General features: G+C 36.7%; 3 protein-coding genes across 4 annotated transcripts; all 3 read right to left on the minus strand.

Moving 5' to 3' along the window:
- Window positions 1-655: 655 nt before the first annotated feature.
- On the minus strand, window positions 656-8,357 carry LOC108211754 (putative FBD-associated F-box protein At5g22720). Its single transcript, XM_017383435.2, has 7 exons — window positions 7,061-8,357; window positions 6,642-6,809; window positions 4,672-5,912; window positions 2,791-4,248; window positions 2,051-2,213; window positions 1,782-1,924; window positions 656-1,183 (listed from the first exon to the last, which is right to left on the minus strand). Exons 1-3 carry the CDS (start codon window positions 8,189-8,191, stop codon window positions 5,316-5,318), a joined length of 1,896 nt encoding a protein of 631 aa, XP_017238924.1. The 5' UTR covers window positions 8,192-8,357; the 3' UTR covers window positions 656-1,183; window positions 1,782-1,924; window positions 2,051-2,213; window positions 2,791-4,248; window positions 4,672-5,315.
- Window positions 8,358-9,315: 958 nt separating this feature from the next.
- LOC108213644 (uncharacterized) lies at window positions 9,316-13,479 on the minus strand. The gene is made up of 2 exons (XM_017385445.2): window positions 9,918-13,479; window positions 9,316-9,836 (listed from the first exon to the last, which is right to left on the minus strand). The coding sequence occupies exons 1-2, from the start codon at window positions 13,474-13,476 to the stop codon at window positions 9,700-9,702; spliced, it is 3,696 nt and encodes a 1,231-aa protein (XP_017240934.2). The 5' UTR covers window positions 13,477-13,479; the 3' UTR covers window positions 9,316-9,699.
- Window positions 13,480-16,352: 2,873 nt separating this feature from the next.
- Window positions 16,353-19,567, minus strand: LOC108215299 (splicing factor-like protein 1). Of its 2 annotated transcripts, none has more exons than XM_017387732.2 (2): window positions 19,459-19,567; window positions 16,353-18,861 (listed from the first exon to the last, which is right to left on the minus strand). In XM_017387732.2, the coding sequence occupies exon 2, from the start codon at window positions 18,823-18,825 to the stop codon at window positions 16,534-16,536; it is 2,292 nt and encodes a 763-aa protein (XP_017243221.1). In that variant the 5' UTR covers window positions 18,826-18,861; window positions 19,459-19,567; the 3' UTR covers window positions 16,353-16,533. The 2 variants fall into 2 exon arrangements, with proteins under 2 accessions (XP_017243221.1, XP_017243220.1); XM_017387731.2 differs by having other exon boundaries at window positions 16,353-18,967; window positions 19,459-19,553.
- Between the last annotated feature and the right edge of the window lie 851 nt (window positions 19,568-20,418).

Below are 20,418 nucleotides of genomic sequence, written 5' to 3' on the forward strand. Positions count from 1 at the left end.
CCTGATTGAGAAAACATAGTACATCTCCTAAAAATTTAGCTTATATATGTAAATAATGTCAAATTGTTCATTAAGCATATGATCAATTTTAAATTTATCTTATATACCTCAACTAGTGAAAAAACGCGCTTCGCGCGAGTGAGAAAAATGTATAATATAAAATATTTTATAAGATCTTTATTATTTATAACTTCTGAATCCTTTCATTTTATATTTGTCGTTGAAATTTAAAAAAATAACTTCCTTTAAAACTTTAACCTTCAACCCTTATTAAAAAGAACACATATCTAACATAAATATTAAATTATTGACAATTAAAATTATTCGAAGCAAAAAGTTTATTTCACCTCCGACCACGATTTATTACACTTTCTAGGCATCTCACACAATAGCCTCAGAGCATCATGCACTCTGCTACTGCTGACATCCTCTGCATATATATTACGTCATAAAAGGGAAAAAACTATAACTGATGACGATTAATAAGCTGGAAGAATAAAAATTAATTAGTTTTAATTACAAACAAAAATCAACAAAGCATAGAAAAAATAAAAAAATTGGATGAAGAGTCTTCAGAGATGCATAGGACAGTAAAACTCATATTTGTGGAAATTAATAAACATAACTACCACATGTATGTGATCTGCACCAGAAGAAGAAGAATAAGATGATATTAGAAAGAGGTTGAAAGCCACCACTTGGTCATTAAGTGCAATTAGACACTCATAATCAATAGAACTAAGAATAGATAGGAAAAACCAAAGTACAGATCATCTGAACAGATCAGTCTCAAAATTTCTGGAAACAAAGTGGGCTATATATTATTGTAGATTTCTTGTATTCTCTTGGATGTGGGGAAGTTCCCGGCTATACCAGCACAATCACCCCCTAGCAAAATACCAGTGTTACAGTGGAGGGGTGGTTGCTCATTCCTAACTCAAAACCAGCTCTCTTGATGTTATATACAAATAGCACTCCAGAAATTTATAGAGCCTTCGAATACCTGTATCAAAATGCCTGTATGCTTGCATCTAAAGAATAAACTCACTGATGGGGCTGAAGCAAAAACTACTGGAAAAGACCAGGGGCTTTGCTAATCCAGTAAAGCTGAATTCGACTCAAGAAGCAGAAACTCTGTTACATAAGGATGCAATTCTTTCCACCGCATAATGAGGAAATCTACCTGGAATTTCATGAAACGGTTTAGGAGGAGATTCCCATAATGGCCGCAAGAAGTATGTAACTCTTTTAGCGTGCACATATAAACTAAAGACACATGTAGAAATCAATATCAGTAGCAAGAGATACATTTTCAAATCTAGACCACACATCATACAACATTATCTTGTCATGCTTAAAACATGTAGAGGGTCCTGCCATTAAGGAAAGAAGCACAATCAAATTTACACGCATGTAGTTCAGCTTGTTAAAAACCAGCCTTTGCCCAGAGAAAAGAGGCCGGACATATCGCAAAACCTAAATACAATGTGTAAATACGTTCAAGTTCATCACATATGCACACCTTTGGCAAGTTTTACAAATTAAACTCAACGACTCTAAAACAAAAAAGCATATGAAAATGAAAAATATATTCAAGTTCAACAATCGGGTTAGCGGATATTCTTGAGAAGATTTCATTTTAAACAAAACCCTCAAACATCAAGATCAAAAAAGCTAATTTTCACACACCCCGCATCAAATTACAAGGCAAGCACAAAAGATATCAAAATCCTAAAAATAATTGATGGAAATAATGAGGAGGAAAAAAATGAGGATTATACCTCGAAAGAATTGGCACGGACAGGATCGGAGGAGTGGACACCATTGGAAGTTGTTCTGATTCGAAGAAGATCTGGCTGCCATGACGAACAGTCTTGGTGATGTTAAATTAAAAGTCTTCAGCTTCAGTTTTACAAATACCTAGCTGAAGTGTTCAATAATTAATAAAGGGACTTTTTGATTTCCACGGGATATATATTTCTAAATTTCAAACTAACAGCCAATGAAATTCTACAAATTGAGAGAAATATATAAGAGATATGCGAGAAACCTGGTTGGTAGACTGAATTACGTGCAATCTCACATAAATCACATGAGCCCAACTTCTACACCTACAAGGAAGAAACAAGCCTGGAAACAGCGTCTTCGTTGCCGACAATATCGCAGGCTTTGGAAGTTCTGAACTTCTCCACCCATGGCATTTATCCAAATCTCTGGATACATGTACACACACAATCAATCAATAAAAAAGAATAATGGAAAGCGAAAATCAGATACTGAACTCCATAAACCATAAAAATGATTAGACAAAAGCAACAAAATCAACAACTCCCGAGCAATCACCACTCAATATCTTTCAAAACATACAAAACAGATCATCCTGTCCTCTAAAGAGCTCGATTACATTTTAAAAAATATTCATCACCAAGCTTTAATTTATAACTTAATCCAAAAGAGAAAACGGCCAGTAGACAGCTTATCTATTCATCCTCTGAAGGGTGACATACGTGATAACATGATGTTTCTTTTAGATAAAAAGAAAATCTTGCTACATGAGTTTAAGGTGAAGCAACAATTTTTAAACTTAATACTGTTGTATAAAACACTTTCCTTAGGCATTGTTCAAATTCCCCTAAAATCATCAGGGGATTTCAATATTACACCTGTATCTTGCAATAATATCTGAACACCACACTTTGTACTTCCATAAAGTTCCAAATAGAGAAAACATGGGACTTGGCAGCATATGATAGTGAGCAGGAAGGGAACTTTGTAGGAAATAAAACATACCTTAAAACTTTAAATTTGCTAGAAAATTCTTTCGATAGTTCTACACCTTATATACATCACATCTACTTGCTTTTTATCCATCATGAATATTATCCTCCATCCATGTAGCTTCATCATCTAATTGAAGTGCATGTTTTGCCAAGCCATGAGCAACAACATTAAACTTCCGACCAATGTGAGAGATTGATGCTTCAGGGCAATTAGTCAGCAACATTTTAATGTCCATCAGCAAGATGCCAAGTTCGCTATTATATGAAGTGTTGTTGTTCAAAGCCTGTACCAAAGTTAACGAATCTGATGAAATCACCTTTATTGGGAGTCCGATGTATTGTGCCCATTGTATACCCACTATTAATGCTAGAGCCTCTGCATGAAGCGCAGACAAGGAGCCTTCCATCGGTTTTGAGAGTCGTGCTTGGACCCTCCTGCTAGGCGTGTATAGTACTGCCCCTATTCCTATTTTCTGCGAGGTTGTGGACAATGCTGCATCAACACAGAGTGTGAAAGCTTCATTATCAACCACCCTCTGGTTCACATTGAGGGTCTGACTTCGCGTATTGACTTTTGTACTGTAAGCATTTTTTATCTCTTCCAAATAGGAAGATATCCAGATTTTTATTTGCTGAGGAGTTCTATGTTGTTGTCCATGATTGTGCTTGTTTCTTTCGGACAATATACCCCATGCTACAATCAATAATTTTGCAAATTCTTCCTTATTTAGCAGCTCAGTAGCATATAGAATCACTCCCTTAAATGAAATTTCTTCTTTATGTCCAACCAAAAAGGATTACTCCATTAATTTCCACACCTCCTGCGAAAAAATACACCAAAACACCGCATGTGCATTAGAATCTTCCCCAAATCCGCAAAGAGCACAATTGCTATTCTGTGTCACGTTTCTTCGGTATAAGCCTTCTGTTGTTGGTAAAATTTCATGGTATCCTCTCCAAACAAACAAAAGAATTTTCCTTGGGATGTGGACTGCCCAGAATGTTTTCCCCCATATTGAGGTTCCGCTTGATGATGAGGATGACCCTTTATTATCAGCACTTAGAGCTAACTGATACCCACTTTTAACCGAATACTTTCCGTTAATAGTATAATGCCAAAACCATGAGTCTGTGTGATTAAAAGGGCTGAGAGGTATTGTTAGAATCATATGAGAGTCTGGGGCTAAAAACCTTTGGTGGATCAAATCGATGTCCCATTTACCCGGTTGTCAGATAAGATGATACTTTTAGTTCATCACTTGGACCTTGTGTTATTGGAAGAAAGGATGGTGGCCTTGGCAACCATGGATCTTTAAAAACTTTTGTAGTTTGTCCGTTCCCTATCCGCCTTCTTAGTCCTTGAAATAGTAGACTCTTTCCCCAACATATGCTTATTGCTTGCAACATTTTCTACGAGGAACAGTTGAAGCTTCAGTTTGACAAAAACTTGCTCTTTTGGCATCGTGTACTGAGGCAAACCCACAAGCATGTTATGTTATGCATAATACACGTAAGAAATTTTAAGTATGTGATGTATGATCTAGGGACTGATCATCTTGATCAGTAAGCCATATGATGAATGTATGTGATCCAGGGCTTAAATTTTCTTACGTATATTAAGAAATCTAATTAATGCGCAAAAGTTGAAAGAGATATTTCAAAGCATAAAGAAAGGGAAAAATAAAACAAGTAGCGCCTATCAAATAAAACAATTTGAGATTCACTGCGTTATATGTAATAAATTCGTATCAGGAACGTGACATGAATAAGATAATGCAATAAAACTAACATTGAAGACCTATCAAATGAAATAATCAGACATAGAAAACGATAAAGATGATTGCATAATTACAAGTTTCCTGGGATTTAACATAAATTGAGAATGAAGTACCTCCAATATGATTCACAGCAGCGGATTCAAAAACATCATTGCTAGCATTGTGCTTCAGAAGGAGCTGATATCAGGTTTCATGTATCAATTTGGACAAAACCAAATCAGGAAATAGAGTTTGGAGCACAATAAGTGAGAGGAGAGGTATAACAATCATGTTTGCATGGTCGATTCAACCCGCAGCTCTCAAACCAGAAGAATGGAAGCCAACGATCAAAGAAAGAGCTGGCAGAGTAACTTATGGACAATAAAGCTCGTTGGATCCAACTCAAGAAAATGTTTCAGAATAACACTACACCAAAATAAGTACTACACAGAACTCAACTCTAACAATATATATTGATTGTCATGTCATTCCAATGTGCAATTAGCAAAATGCTCAAAGATTTTCACAGCCTCTATCACAATGACATAGAACATACATATCAAATGTCATGATACAATATGCTACAAACTTTGGCAAAATGAAACAACTTTATAGTTACAATACCAAAATAACTTTCAAAATGTTTCATTGGTTCAAAACAACACACAAATAAACAGTTTGATAGAAGGTCAAAAAGCATAATACTTCCAAAATACTATAGCATAATATCAATGCTCAACAACTTTCAAATGAACATCCAAACCACGAAAGCCAAATATCACAGTAGATCATCTCCGATGAAACCAACAACAAGGTTTATCCCCATTGTTCCAAAAACTTTCTCAATCTCCGACAACTTCTCCACACGTAGAGCCTCCTTATCTTGCAATCTAATTCTGGCATCATTAACAAGAGTCAACAGATCTAGTAGTTCAGTTTTGGCATCAACAGCACGAGCTTGCAGCTCTTTGAATGTTGTTTTAGCATCATCAATATGACAATCAATTGAGTGAAGCTCATCAATTAGGGGTTTCGAGAACCGGAGATGTTCTATATAGTTGAGGCGGTCCACCACCCAACTTAGGTTGAATCCCTGATTTTTCAGGTAAGAAAATACTTCCCTGTACCCAACAATCATCTCACAATCAACATTACCTATAGATATTTTGGAAAAGTCATATAGTGAGGTGCACAACGTATTCAGATTCATTGTACACAACTTCTTGTTTGTTGAGGTGAAGTGCTCAAAGGTTTCCGGATACTTCTGCATAATGCGATCAAGTAGGCATACAAACTCGGAATTAACCTCATGGCTCCGCCATAGCCCAGAATCTCTTTCCCCTCTTAAAGAGCTTGCCTGATCTATCAGTTCCCACTAGACAAGAAAATTAAAAGAATTTGACTATTTTAGAGACCAGCGAGTAATTTCAATACTACTAATTAGCAACTTGATATTGCACATCTGGAACTTGATATCCACGCAGGTAGTAAACTTCAAAGGTAAGTAGTAAAATTTAACATTTAGTTCAGTAATAGGTTTCTACAAGGGTAATTAGTTGAGTAACAAAAAGATTCATTTTTCCTTTTTTTAAGGCCAAAAAGGTATCAATAAATAAAGAGTTAATAACATCCCATTTGTCTACATTTATAGGTCGGTCAGGGATTTCAAATTTATATGAACGGCTTTTGCCTTCTAGCTGTAAAAGTAGTAATTATTCTTACGTATTTGGACGTATCAAAATAATTTTAAGATTGAGTTGTTCTTATAATAAATAAAACAAACTTGAATACGAATTACCAAAACATGAACATATATTAGTTATAACTTATAAGAGATTGTGTAACAAAGCTAAAAGCCTAGAAATGTGCACAACTAACAAATTACTGAGCTTGGGCACATACTATTATCATATTTGATAGTTGAGAAAATATATAAACAGGATTATTTGTAGAGATAATCAATCCCTTGTTCCTCATGATAATACCAGAAGTCGAAAAAGATACACCAATTTAATCATGATGGACGATACATGCATTTATCTTTACATTAATAGACAAGAGATAAAATTTTAAATTTTAAAAAGGGTAAAGTATTCTCAAGTACTTGGGGCAATTTTGTGACGAAGGTGGCATTTGGAGAGCCTCCAAGTAAATAGCTTCTAAGGTGACGAGAAATACTTGATTCCTTGAATCGCCATGGTAACTTCACATACTTCAGCTTATGGAATGGAGAAGGAAAACCAACAAGAACGTTGGAAATCTCATTGAGTGCCTACAACAACAAATTTGAAGAAGAAAAGATAAAGCACAATATAAAAAAAATTGTGGTTTTTTAGATTTAGAACATTACCTGTAAATTAAATTATTAAATATATTACAACCATGCTCAGCAACTAATTTAACCAAGGCCCCAAATCACAGTACTAATTAAATACAAATACTGTGTTTGATTAAACAAGCAAATAAAAGTAAGACTTACAAGATCAAGCGACAATACACACACACACACACACACACATTTACCTTGATGCTATCCAAATCAAAAGTGAGATTCTTGGCATTAGCAAGTCCTGGAAGCATATTAATTAACCGCAGGCGAGCTCGTTTCTTACTTGTCCATCCAATCTTATTAAACACACCCTGTAACCTCACATTCACGGTTTCCAACTCAGGAACTCCAACCATGGCTGTAATGACACCAAAAGATGTGAAGTTGCACAGTTTCGGTGCTGAAACCACAATGGTGTTACAAGTGCAAGGATAGTAATCTGCCGCAATGATAATTAGGTTCAACAATTGAGGAGGACAAGATATTACATATTCTTGGTTATGTCTTGATGTTAGAACTACTTTGAGATTCTGTAGATTAACCAGCGCAGAGAATATTTCATTCAAATTTTGTGGAAGTTGTCCACCATGTAGTTCTATACTTTTTAAAGTTGGGATGTCCCAAACTGTTGTGGGCAATGTACAACGATTCAAACAGAGGGTTGTCAAAGCTGGCAAGCTGAAAGAAAACGATGATTTAGACAGATCATAGTCATCAAAACGCAATTTTCTTAGGGCAGGCAAGCATTTCATTGTGAACCAATTATCCGAAAATTCACCATATCCATTCTTGCCCTTCAGGCGCAGAGTTGTCAAACAAGGTAAATCCCAGCAATCCGATATCCGCTCACATTTTTCAAGATTCGCATTCAATGTAAGTTTGTTCAACGACTTCGAACTGAATACAGATAAGTTAACAGGTTTACTATCATGGGGTAAATCAAGATTTAAGCAATGCAAATTATGCGAGATCGCATAATCAACATACTTTTCAAGTAAGTGCCTGGAGAGACCTTTATTTCTAACAGACAAACTAAGATGAGAAACTTGGGATTCATGATTTCGGTTAGACAGAACATGGCGCATGAATTTAGACACGACTTTAGGTGTAAGATTATCGTACAGACCGAAATTGAGAAAAGGGAGACTAGTCCATACAAGCTCCCAACGTTTGGAGAGAACACAGGTCTGAATGGCTTGTTTTGTGTCTACGAAAGAGAGGACATGGTGAATGAGTTCATCTGGCAATCTGCTGATCATGTCTTCATCTCCGAGTTCGTATTGTCGTGATGTTCTGGCTTTCTTCTTACCACGACGACTGCTCATTTCTGCTCTGCAAAACCCTAACCCTCTTTACTCGCACTTCAACTTCACGAGGTTATAACAGCCCCCTTTTCAGAGAATGTCAGAAATGAGAAGTATCCGTGTTTGTAGTCTTTTTATTTTGTGTCGAACCGTTTTCGCAAAGTAACGCGTGTCGGATTCTGGGATATTAGACTTTTCTATAGATTTTTTTATCAAATTTTAATGAATATCAAGCATTTGATGTATTCAATTAAAATTTTTGAAAATCCTGATGGTATTAATTCAGATTTTTAAAATTTATTAAAATTTAATAGTATTCAAATGATGATCGATGTTTTTGTACTTCGTGAAATGATGGATTTTGTGTATTGTCAAGTGTATTTTATACTTTTTGAAATCTCGGAAATATTGTGCTTAAATCGTAAAAAATTTATATCAAATATGTGATGTTTTATCAAGAATCAGTACAAAATCAAAATTAGATACAAGTTGTTAAAATACATAATTTTAATCAACCTCTTGTGGATGACTATATTTGTCGAACATGTAACGACCGGAAAGAAATGTGTAGAAAGATTACACTATCATTTATTATTATATTGAACTGATATATTCAATTTTAACATTTTAAAATATTGGTTTGAGTATGATATTTTCAAAACATTGATTATATTCTTTATTTTTCATATGTCAATTCATCTTTTAGTTAAAGATTTTTGATCGTTGGAATTATCATACAGCTAAACACAGTTACTGAAGTTAAATTTTTAGAAAGCACAACACAGTTGCCAAAAAAAGAAGCTAATGGATTTAGTGCTTGCAACATTTTCAGGTATAGTATTACTAGGATTCTGAACCAGGATTGTTCGAATCACCACAGAGAAATGAACTAAAACTATAGAGTATGTTGAAATCACACTCCTCGACTCAGCTGACGACGCTACCAAACCAGTTGTCGGAAGTGCAGTCCTTGATTCAGTTAACCCTGAAACTAAGCCAGTTGATTAAACTGAAGTTCCGAACTCAGTGGAACTTGACAGAAAAGCAGTTGATGGAAGAGCGGTGCTTGAGCCAGTTGACCCTGAGATTTTATGAGGAACAATCAAGCTTCAGTCTGAGAAAACCGATTGAAACTTATGTCTTCATCACTAAGACCACACACTTGCTCTTTTGGCATCGTATACTGAGGCAAACCTGGGAACAATTAGTATCATAGACGACAACTAGTATCAACCCAAGTACATCAAAGTCCGAACTGAGTACAGAATTAAATACCAAACTAGAAAGAGTTGACACAAAGAATGTCCAGTCCATAAAAAAAACGTCAAGAATCTTGTTATGGGGACTAAAATCAGGTAATTATCATAAAGTGGACCATAAAAACCTTGACATTATATCTTTGACAAGCATAAAAAAGTTGTCGAATAGGAGCTAATAGGTTCACTGCCTGATAACAACTTGTCTGACTAGTTCGGGTTGTAAGGTGGGGGCGTGGCTGTGGGTTTACATTGTTTTCAGGAAAATTATGACTAGAATCCTGAACCAGGATACTTTGAATCACTGCAGAATAGAGAACTAAAACTATAAGATGAAATCACACTCCTCGACTCAGCTGATGTTGCTATTGAACCATGTCGCGAAAGTGAAGTCCTTGATTCAGTTGACCCTGAAACCACACCAAGTGACAAAAATTTAGAGCCAGACTCAGTTGACCTTGACACAAAATGAGTTGATAAAATATCAGTACCTGAGCTGGTTGACCATTTGACTCCCTCAGATTGCAGTGCTTTCGGAATCATGTGGTGAGGGACAGCAGAGCTTCTTGAAGCTACTACTGCAGGTCCAGGAAAAGAATAAACAGGAGTGAGGCTTGTGGCTGGTGATTCAGTGGACCCTGAAATCAAACCAGTTCTCGACTCAATTAAGCTTGACACGGGAACAGTTGATGAAATTGAAGTAGTTGACCCTGAGAGTTCCTGGGGAATAACTGGAGCTTCGGTTTGAGGAAATTGATAGCTAGATTCCATGTTTAGTGATAAAGGATAACCTATAATTTCACCATTAAGGCTGGACACTTGTGCTTTTTGCATCATGTAGTAAGGTGACGCGGGGTAGCTAGTAGCTACTGCAGCAGGACCAGGATTAGGATAAACATGAAGGAGGTTTGTGCCTGGTTGTCCTCTGACGGGCAGAGAGCCAGCTATTTTCACCGTCAATCTATGGCCATCAATTTCATATCCATTCATGTGCATTATGGCTAAGCTCGCAGCAGAGGGATTATCAAATTTCACAAAACCATAGCCTTTACTATAACCAGTTCTATCTAGTGCAACTTTTAATTGAGTGATCGTTCCAAATGAAGAAAAAAGCTCCCACAAACGACTATCATCTACAGTTTGGGGTAGAAATCCAATTTTAAGATTTGACAAGTATTCCATGTATAGTGATGACGGATAACCTAAGCCTTCACCATCAAGGACGGACAGTTGTGCTTGAGACACTGTATAGTCAGGCAAAGCAAGGTAGCCGGTAGCTACTGTTGATGGATATGCACCTCCTAACTCAGTTGAAGCTGCTAACACCGAACCAGTTGGCGAATATGTAGTACTTGATTCAATTGACCTTGAAACCAAACTAGTTGACAAAGGTGCAATTATAGACTCAGTTATGTTTGCCATGGAACCAGCTGCAGTAGTTGACGCAGTTGACCCTGAGACTTCCTGAGGAACAATAGGAGCCTCCGCTTGAGATAATTGATTGCTGGATTCCAGTAATGACGGGAGACCTATCCCTTCACCATTAAGGACGGACACTTGTGCTTCTCGCATCATGTAGTAAGGTGAGGTGGGGTAGCTGGAAGGTACTGCTGTCGGTCCAGGATTAGGATAAACATGAAGGAGGTTTGTGGCTAGTTGTCCTCTAATAGGTGGAATGGCAGCTATTTTTACAGTCAGTCTGTGACCATCAATCTCGCATCCGTTCATGTGCATTATGGCCAAGCTCGCAGCAGAGGGAGTATCAAATCTCACAAAGCCATAGCCTTTACTATATCCCATTTGATCTAATGGAACTTTTAATTGAGTAATTGTTCCAAATGGAGAAAAAAGCTCCCACAAACGATTGCCATCTACAGTTTGGGGAAGAAATCCAATATAAAGATTTGTTAGGTAATCCATGTTTATTGATAATGGAGAACCTAAGCCTTCACCATTAAGGGCGGACACTTGCATCATACAATGAGGCAAAGCGGGGGAGCTGGTAGCTACTGTTGATGAAAATGCACTACTCGGCCCAGTCGACACTGATGCCAAACCACTTGACAAATATGCACTACTTGATTCAGATGACCCTGAGATGTTCTGAGAAATAATTGGAGCCTCTGTTTGAGAAATTTGTCTGCTGTATTCCATGTTCAGTGATGAAGATAAACCTGTGCTCTCAATGTTAAGTGAAGAAACTTGTGATTTTGCCATCATATAGTGGGGTGAAGAGGGGTAGCTGGTAGCTACTGCTGCAGGTCCAGAATTGGAATAAATAGGTAGGTGGCTTGTGGCTGGTTGTCCTGCTGGAGTGCCAGCTATTCTCACTCTCAATCTGTGACCATCAATGTGGTGCCCATTCATGTGCAATATGGCTAAGCTCGCAGCAGAGGGGGAATCAAATCTCACAAAGCCATATCGCATACTATAACCAGTTATGAAATTTAAAGCAACTTTTGTTTGAGTGATTGTTCCAAATGGAGAAAAAAGCTCTCGCAGACGACTGTCATCTACGGTTTGGGGAAGAAATTCAATATAAAGATTCGCAGCATCTATTTCTTTGGAGGATTTAATTTTCAAGTTTGAAGGGGCTACTGGACAACCAGAAGTGGAATGGCTAAAGCTACCACATGCTTCACAAGCAGCCTTCAATGTAGTTTTCTTCAGAGGACAGGCAAATTTATTGTGTCCTGGCTCCTTGCACACACTGCATGAGCTAATACAACTTTCAGCTTTTAAATTCCAGAGCTCTTGTAACTGGGCTCGCTTGTGATCATTCATTTCATCTTCTACTGGGATTAGCAATTTCTCAACCATACAGACAGCATCATCAAGAGATTTCTGACTAACTGCCTCTATGTAGACATTCAAGTCTTCATCCTCAGACGGATCAGCTTCTTGTGCTGATTTTGATAAATCTTTACCTCTCAGACGAATCCTAGCCCCAGTTTTCAACTCCATCCTCTTTTGTGTGTTTCCTTTCGGTCCAAGTATAAGGCCAATGAAGTTATACATCGGATATTCCTTCACCGGTACATAAAGTTCTTTAGAAATAGTCGCATTCCTCTTTGCCAACTCTATAAAGATCTTTTCGCGTTCTTTTATTAGTTTTTCAGGTGCATACACTCCTGGATGAAGTTTGTCATCCACTAATGGATCGAGTATACTGCTGATTTCTAAAAATCTTTTTCTCAATGACTGAATTTCTAAATATAGTAAATGTCCACACAAACTACTGCGCAAATCAGTCAGCGGAAGATGGTCTTGCAGTGTAGACTTGGAATCATTAGCATCCCACATTGTTTTACCTTTTTTGCATTCTCTATCTTCTAAAATTGCTTTTTTGTCATCTTCAGGACCTTGATCCCATTTACTAACCCTTCTTTTCCCAGAATTAGCCTGTTTTCCAGAATTTTTAGTACCAACAACAGCCTCCTCAAGCTCTCCTGGGACACAATGTTGACCCGTAGCAGCATACTTGATCTCGAATTCTTCTTTAGAAGGTTCATCATACTTGCAACTCTTTCCCAGACCATCCTTCTGTGATAGAAAATGTGTTACTGCTTCGTTAACCACTATCCTCGGTTTATCATCTGACATATTCTGATAAACTTTAGCGGTCTCTCCCTGAGGATTCGGCCCAAACACAAACTCTGCAGCGGAATCCTCATCTTCATGTTCAGTTAGTTGTTCAGCAGAAACAATTTCATTACTTAATTTGAAAGGACAAGCACATTCTACAGCCACTTTTTCGTTACATGAAATCCCATCCATCTCTAGATCTTCTTCCACTTCCTCCTCAGGATCCTCTTCAGGTTCCTCCACAAGATCCTCTTCTGGATCCTCTTCAGGTTCTTCCTCAGGATCATCTACTGAGTCCATTTCAGGTTCCTCATTGTCACTATCAACATACTTCCCAAAAGATTGAGGATAATAAATGGAAGTATGTAATTGATTGCCTTTCTCCATTTCTTTACCATGTACCTCTAAAGTGTTTTCTTTAAGAATACCTATTTGTTTACTTTCTGCTGCATCAAATTTCCCCATCACACCTGCATAATTAAAGAAACAGTGGGCTTTATACTCTGACCATGATTAGAAGTTTAGGGATGCATATAAGTCTCGAAAAATGAGTGAACAAACAATTTTATCAAAATCTTAAGTTCTCGCATTTGAAAACTTTGAGTGTGCCAAAGAAATTAAAAAAAAACAGGTAAAAACGTAAACACGCATGCACGAGCACGCACAGGAACAAATGTGTTCAAGATGGGCAAAGTAGCAAGGAGTAGCGGCAGTGCTTGATGCCCAACAAGTTCAACATGATACTAGGAGATATACAAGTATACAACTAGACTTACTATTGCAATTTTACTATAAACATTGAACCGAATGAAGTAAGAATATCAAACTTACCATACTAGCAACATGACTGCTAGACTGGACTTGCTAATCCTTGCTCTAATGATAACTAGACTTGCAATATTTTGCTATTGGTTTTAGTACTTGAACCTAACAGAGTGAAGGCAACTACTGTAGATTACAGTTGTTGAAACTAAGCGGACCATTGAAGAGTATTTTAATGTGTTCGAAGAGCTAAGGCTTGATTAAATTTAGAGGTGCTTAAATTGCCCGATTTACACAGCCTTTTCAGCAATTCCGGGACTCTTCTTGGAACTAATCCCTACAGAAATACAATGCCAAAGCAACAAGCAGCAAGGTCTGTGTTCAACAGTACTAAAAGGGATACACTAACAACCACATCGAACTACAATGCCTTCCACTAGCAGAGCTAAACCATGGCAACAGCACATGAATGAAATAAATTAGCCCACTATAGCACATTACATTCTAAACACTTCAAACACAGCTCGTTTTTAGTAATTGGTTATGAAAGGGGTTTATACAACTACACCAGAGCCATAACAATAGCAAACCAAGTTCTGAAAAAAAATTGTTAACCCAAGTTGTCCTGCTCATCTCGGGTAACTGTGTCAGACACTCGAACCAAAGTATAAAAACCCATGAGGTCATGACCAAACACTACATATTAGGGCAAAAAACATGCAATATTTGCAAAATCCAAAATATAACCAAATCTATACACTCCGACACATATCTATATATGTCCAACACTTCCGGTTCCAACTAAGTCTTCCAAGTTCCAACCGAGTCTATAACATAAAAACTCAAGGGTTTATTAAAACCCTAAAAAATTTCAAGAAAATCACCCCTATACAAAATCTAAACACACAAAACATACCAAGGGCCAAATAAAAGACACCCTGAAATCATGGGCTTAGTTAGTCCCCAAATATCACATGACAAAACTTGCAAGGAAATGGAAATGATCCGACAAAAAGGGTTAATACAAAATCAAAAAGTTCTTAAGATCAATCTTATCAAAATGTATATATATGGGCAAACATGCATAGATGCATTGTTGTATACTATACATACCTGCGTGCAGAATGAAGAAGATGAAGGGTTGTGTTGTTGTGCTTTTTCTTCCTGTTTAATGGCTGAAAAATCCAAATTATTGTGTTTGTGTAAATATAGCAAGATGCTGAAGCTGGTGCTTGTGTTGCTGCTGCAAATGTACTGGACAGTTGTGAGTATTTGTAGTAATGATTATTTTGCAGCTGTTAACGATTTCTTTTCCCCAGTAATTTATGTCTTAACCACCGGTTCTCTGTACAAAATTTATTCAGTGTGTTCGAAATTTCGGTGTTACTGCAACTTTTCGGTCATTAAATTGAAATCCTTTTGATCATTTAAAATTTTGATTTGACTCGATTTCTTAAATTTTTATTTGATTTTTTTCAATTATTAAGCTTTGTATGTATTACAAATTCTGATTTTTTTTTATAAATAACATGGCAGGCCAATGACTTTTTTTTTTAGTTACATGGATTATATGATAGAGGAAAAAATCTTGCATTAATGGCATAAAATGTAAAATGATGCATAATGGCACTTGTCAGAATTCATTAGTGTACTATAACTGTACCGTTAAGTTTTCCAACTATGTACCTGTCAAAAAAATTAATTTCATTTTGCTTAAGCCTTAAAGAAAAAGATATTTAAGTTTATAAAATAAACATATTTTTTCTAATTCAAAATAGTATAACTATAAATAATGGATTATATTTTTACGCATTTTACAAAGTCTTCAGGAAAAGTAAAACTGAAAAGCACAGCCAGGGTAGTCTGGATTAGGGGTGGCAATATGGTTTCAAAACCATTAAACCAATCCAAACCAAACCACAAATGTAGATTTGGATCAATATGAAATCACATTTAAGAAAATGGATTTGGTTTAGTTTCTAGTCTCACATTTCGCACAAAATATGGATCTAACTATATTTGAACTTTTCTGTCAAAAAAAAAAAAAAAAAAAAAAAACTATATTTGAACTATATTTGTGTCTCCCATTTAAGATTTCTTATAAATCTTCACACACACACTGTTGTTGTGTTCTTTTCTTTTTGCAAGTTACAACAACTCATGACCTTCTTGGAGAAGTCAAGAGCTTGAACCACTACATCAACTCACACATGATATTGTTATATTTACTATTCATTACATTGTCACTTGAGTGTATTAATTTTTGTTCATCATATAATATTTGTTTTTACTTATTAAATTAGTTTACCCATAATTTAAACTAAAACCATAACCACATTTATTAATATATGGTTTGAAAATGATTTTGGTTCATTTATCCAAACTAAGTCCATTTTAAACCAAACCAAAACCATATTTTGCCACCTCTATCTGGATCACCGAGGAATATTGAGACAACACTTGTTAACGAAAATGCATCCCACGCTTAGACCCTGGTACTAAATCAGCTGATGAGATTGCAGTTGTTGATTCAATTGACCCTGAAACCAACCCAGTAGATAAAAAATTCAGTTCTCGACTTAGCTGACAAATTTAATTTTATATTGCTGATCTTCATCAAATGATTAACCTTATCTGTTTAATTATCTCACATATTTTATTCGGGTAATGATTTTGACTATGTTTTCAAGCCACTGCCTGCAAATAACCTGAATAAACAGTTTGAGTTGCAAGGTGAGTTGGCGGTTTACAACATTTTTACTAAAAGAATGACTGAAATCCTGAACCAGGATAGTCAGGATCACCAGGGAACTTTGAAACTGAACTGCCTGATGAAAACACACTCCCCGAAACTAAGCCCGGATAGTCCGGATCACCAGGGAACATCGAAACAAAACTTGCTGATGGATACACACTCCCGGACTCGGTAAAACTTGTTCCTAAACCAACTGAAGGATATCCAGTCCCTGATTCAGTTGACCCTGAAACCAAACCAGGATAGTCAGGATTACCCGGGAATTGCGAAACAAAATTGGTTGATGGAACTGCACTCCTCGACTCAGTTGACATCGACACAAAACCAGTCGATGAATATGCAGTCCTGGACCCACTTGACACTGGAGCCCCGTTCTGAAGAAATTGATTGTTGTAATTCAAGTTTAGTGATAATGGAAAGCCTGAGCCTTCACCACTGTGGACCGACACTTGTGCATCTGGTAGCATATAGCGAGGCAAAGCAGGGCAGCTGGTAGCTACTGCTACAGGTCCACGAATAGGATAAACAGGAGTACCTCCTATCTGCACTACCAGACTGCGCCCATCCAGTTGGTGCCCATGCATATGCTTTATGGCTAAGCTTGCAGCAGTGGGAGTATCAAACCTGACAAAGCCATAACCTTTACTTCTACCAGTTACCAGATCTATTATGACTTTCGATTCAGTAATTGTTCCAAATGGAGAAAAAAGCTCCCGCAAACGACTATCATCTATAGTTTGGGGAAGAGATCCAACATAAAGATTTGCAGCACTTATTTCTCTGGAGGATTGAATTTTCAATTTCAAAGGGGTAACTGGACAAGCAGAAGTGGGATGACTAAAGTTTCCACAAGTGTCACAAGCGGCCTCCAAGGTAGATCTCTTCTGAGGACAGGCAAATTGATTGTGCCCTGTCTCCTTGCACACACTACATGAGTTAATTATACCTGCTGCTTTAAGATTACCAAGTTCCTGTAATTGGGCTCGCTTATGATCATTCATTCCCTCTTCTACGGGGATTAGCAATTTTTCAATCATACATACAGCGGCATCAAGAGATTTCTGACTGCTTGCCTCTATGTAGACACGTAAATCTGTATCTTTAGACGTATCAACCCCCTTAGCTGTTTTGATGGAACCCGTACCTCTCAGCCGAATCTTAGCCCCAGTCTCCATCTCCATCCTCTTTTGTGTGTTTCCTTTTGGTCCAATTATGATACCAAAGAAGTTATATGTTGGATATTCCTTTACTGGTACATACAATTCTTTATAAAAAATGGCGTTCTTCTTTTCCAACTTGGATAAGATCTTTTTATGTTCTTTCATTAATTTCTTGCGAAACCCTGCTCCAACATTAGTGTCTTCACGTGGATGAAGTATGCAGTTGATTTCCGAAAGTCTACTTTTTAATGCCTGAACCTCTAAATCTAGCTGAGGCTCCTCCGATTCCAACTTAGAATCATCAGAATCCCACCTTGATTTACGCTTTTTACCATTTCTATCTTCTACAACTATTTTTTTGTCATCTTCACGATCTTGGTCCCATCTACTACGCCTTCGTTTACCAAAATTAGCCTGTTGTCCAGAACTTGTGTCAACAACAGCGTCAAGCCCTCCTTGTACACATTGTTGAAATGCGTGGGCTTGTTTAACAGCTACATCATTCTCGCAATTGTTTTCAATACTATAATTTTGTGATAGTGAAGCCTTGTCTGTTGCATTAACCACTATCCTCTGTTTTCCAGTTGAAGAAGTCTGATATGCTGGCTCCGTCTCAGTTTTAGGATTTGACTTAAACAAGCACCTTGCTGAGGGGTCTTTATCTTCATATTCAGTTTTTCGCTCAGCGGAAACATAATCATTACATGACTTGGATGGAGTAGCACATTCTACAACCGATTTCTCAGCTTGATCTTCACTTGAATCCTCTTCTTGATCATCCTCAAGATCAGCTTCAGAACCTTCTACTGGCTCCTCTTCTGGATTCTCTTCAAGCTCTGTCTCAACATCCTCTTCGGGTTCCTCCTCAGGATCCTCTTCTTGATCATCTTCCAACTCGTCTTCAGAACCTTCAACCAATTCATCTTCTGTTTGTTCTTCCACACTCCCTTCAAGCTCCATCTCTACATCCTCTTGGGATTTCTCCTCACAATCCTCTTCTGAGTCCTCTCCAGCTTCTTCACTATCACAATTACCATTTTCCCGGGAGGATAGAGGAACCGTGACTGAACTCTCTTTGTAATTCCCTTCCTCTGATTCTTTACTCTCCTCTAAAGATTTATCTTTAAAGATACCCATTTGTCTACTTGCAGCATCCAAATTGTCTCATCAAGCCTGCATCAAAAAGATGCACCGGACATATGCAATCTGATCGCTATATTTAATTTCACCAATTAATCCACATTTTACAAGGTAAGGGCCTACTACTAATCAACTTAGCCTGCAAAGAGTTTTCTAAAATCATACACACAAACAAAAATCCATTCAAGATATCATAGCTGCAAAGAAAAGTTCGACTACTTGATTGGCAACAAAATCAGCATTATCGACCACATTTCATCGGATAAAACCATAAGAACACCGTAGAATAGTTTCAAATCTAACTAATAACTGAAACATTTAATAAAAGACACATTCCGATTGATTAAAGGAGCATTATTTTCGAGAATTTGGAAGAGCTGAGGGTTTTACTAACAACCGAATCTAAAATCTTTTTAAAGAGCCGATTATGTAGAGCCTAGTCAGATGGAATCAAGAGCTACAACAACCTATTAAAAGAACCTAAATTAAACAAATGCATCCATATGTATGCATGAAAATCAATGAAATTATAGTGCGTTTCGGATCTAAGCGAATAAAGAGAATTATGTGAATTGATCTAGATTTCAATTAATCTAACAATTGAATGAGATTGAATAGTTACATACATACCTGTCGTTAAGGAAGGTGTATCGTCTTCTTCAAGCAGCTCCACCTGCTGCTGGATATATCCATTTTATTTGTCCAACTCGGCTGGTCAATGTCACTATGTCAGTATAACAAATTATATTCAGAAAATATGTTAAAATTATTCAATTTAAAAATAAATAAAAAAGGAAGGTAAGACGAATTTCAATTTTGACCATAGATGATGGGACCGTTTGGACAAATTTAAAAAAAGTGATTTGTTGCTTAAACTAGAGAAGTGGAGCGAGAAGTAAATAAGTTAATAAAGTGTTTGGAAAAGAAGCAGTAAGTTAATAAAGTGTTTGGAAAAGAAGCAGAAACTGTGAGAGAGAAGTTAGCATTCTCAGCTTTTTAAAAGTGCTTCTTCTACTTCTTTACGCAAACGGGTCAAGAGAAGCAGAAGCCGGAAGCAGCTTCTGCTTCTCTTAAACAAACAGGGCCGATATGTCTTGCCGAAAGAAATACTCCCTCCAAGTATTTTTGAAAGAAATTTTTTTCTCACAATATTTTTTTTTCATAATCCTTGTCCACTTTTAGTTTTTAATACAAATATATTAGCATTATTCCAAAAATTAACGAGAGTTGAATTATAGTCAACAATCATGCATTTATTAGGGATACAAATGCGAAAATACTATTTAATTAAAATTTTTTTAAAATGCGTAATCTTTTCAATAGAAACTTATATTGTGGGACGGAAGGAGTATTTAATTTAAAATTCTGATCATAGCAAATCGGCCAAGTTTTATCCAAATTTATTTGAGTTTGTTTTTTTTCTAAATTGAGTTTGTTTTTTTTTTTTTAATGTTTGTGTTCGATATTTTTATGTTTTGGTTGTGGTGGTATGGGTTTCGGTAATTTTTTAAAAAAGGAATTTATATGATATTTTGAGAAATTTGTATGATTTGCATCGATTCTTGAATAATGATGGATATCGCAATGCAA

Source organism: Daucus carota, chromosome 3 (assembly GCF_001625215.2).
Source record: "Daucus carota subsp. sativus chromosome 3, DH1 v3.0, whole genome shotgun sequence".
Classification (NCBI taxonomy): domain Eukaryota; kingdom Viridiplantae; phylum Streptophyta; class Magnoliopsida; order Apiales; family Apiaceae; genus Daucus; species Daucus carota.

Excerpts from the sequence above, each read along its gene's own strand:
- LOC108211754 (XM_017383435.2), bottom strand. The coding sequence starts at position 8,191 with ATGAGCAGTCGTCGTGGTAAGAAGAAAGCCAGAACATCACGACAATAC. Across the intron at positions 6,810-7,060 it reads TTGATTTGGATAGCATCAAG|GCACTCAATGAGATTTCCAA; the intron begins GTAAATGTGTGT and ends TTGTTGTTGTAG. Across the intron at positions 5,913-6,641 it reads TCGTCACAAAATTGCCCCAA|TGGGAACTGATAGATCAGGC; the intron begins GTACTTGAGAAT and ends TTTCTTGTCTAG.
- LOC108213644 (XM_017385445.2), bottom strand. The coding sequence starts at position 13,476 with ATGGGGAAATTTGATGCAGCAGAAAGTAAACAAATAGGTATTCTTAAA. Across the intron at positions 9,837-9,917 it reads CAAATGGTCAACCAGCTCAG|GGTCAACTGAATCAAGGACT; the intron begins GTACTGATATTT and ends GTGTGGTTTCAG.
- LOC108215299 (XM_017387732.2), bottom strand. The coding sequence starts at position 18,825 with ATGGGTATCTTTAAAGATAAATCTTTAGAGGAGAGTAAAGAATCAGAG.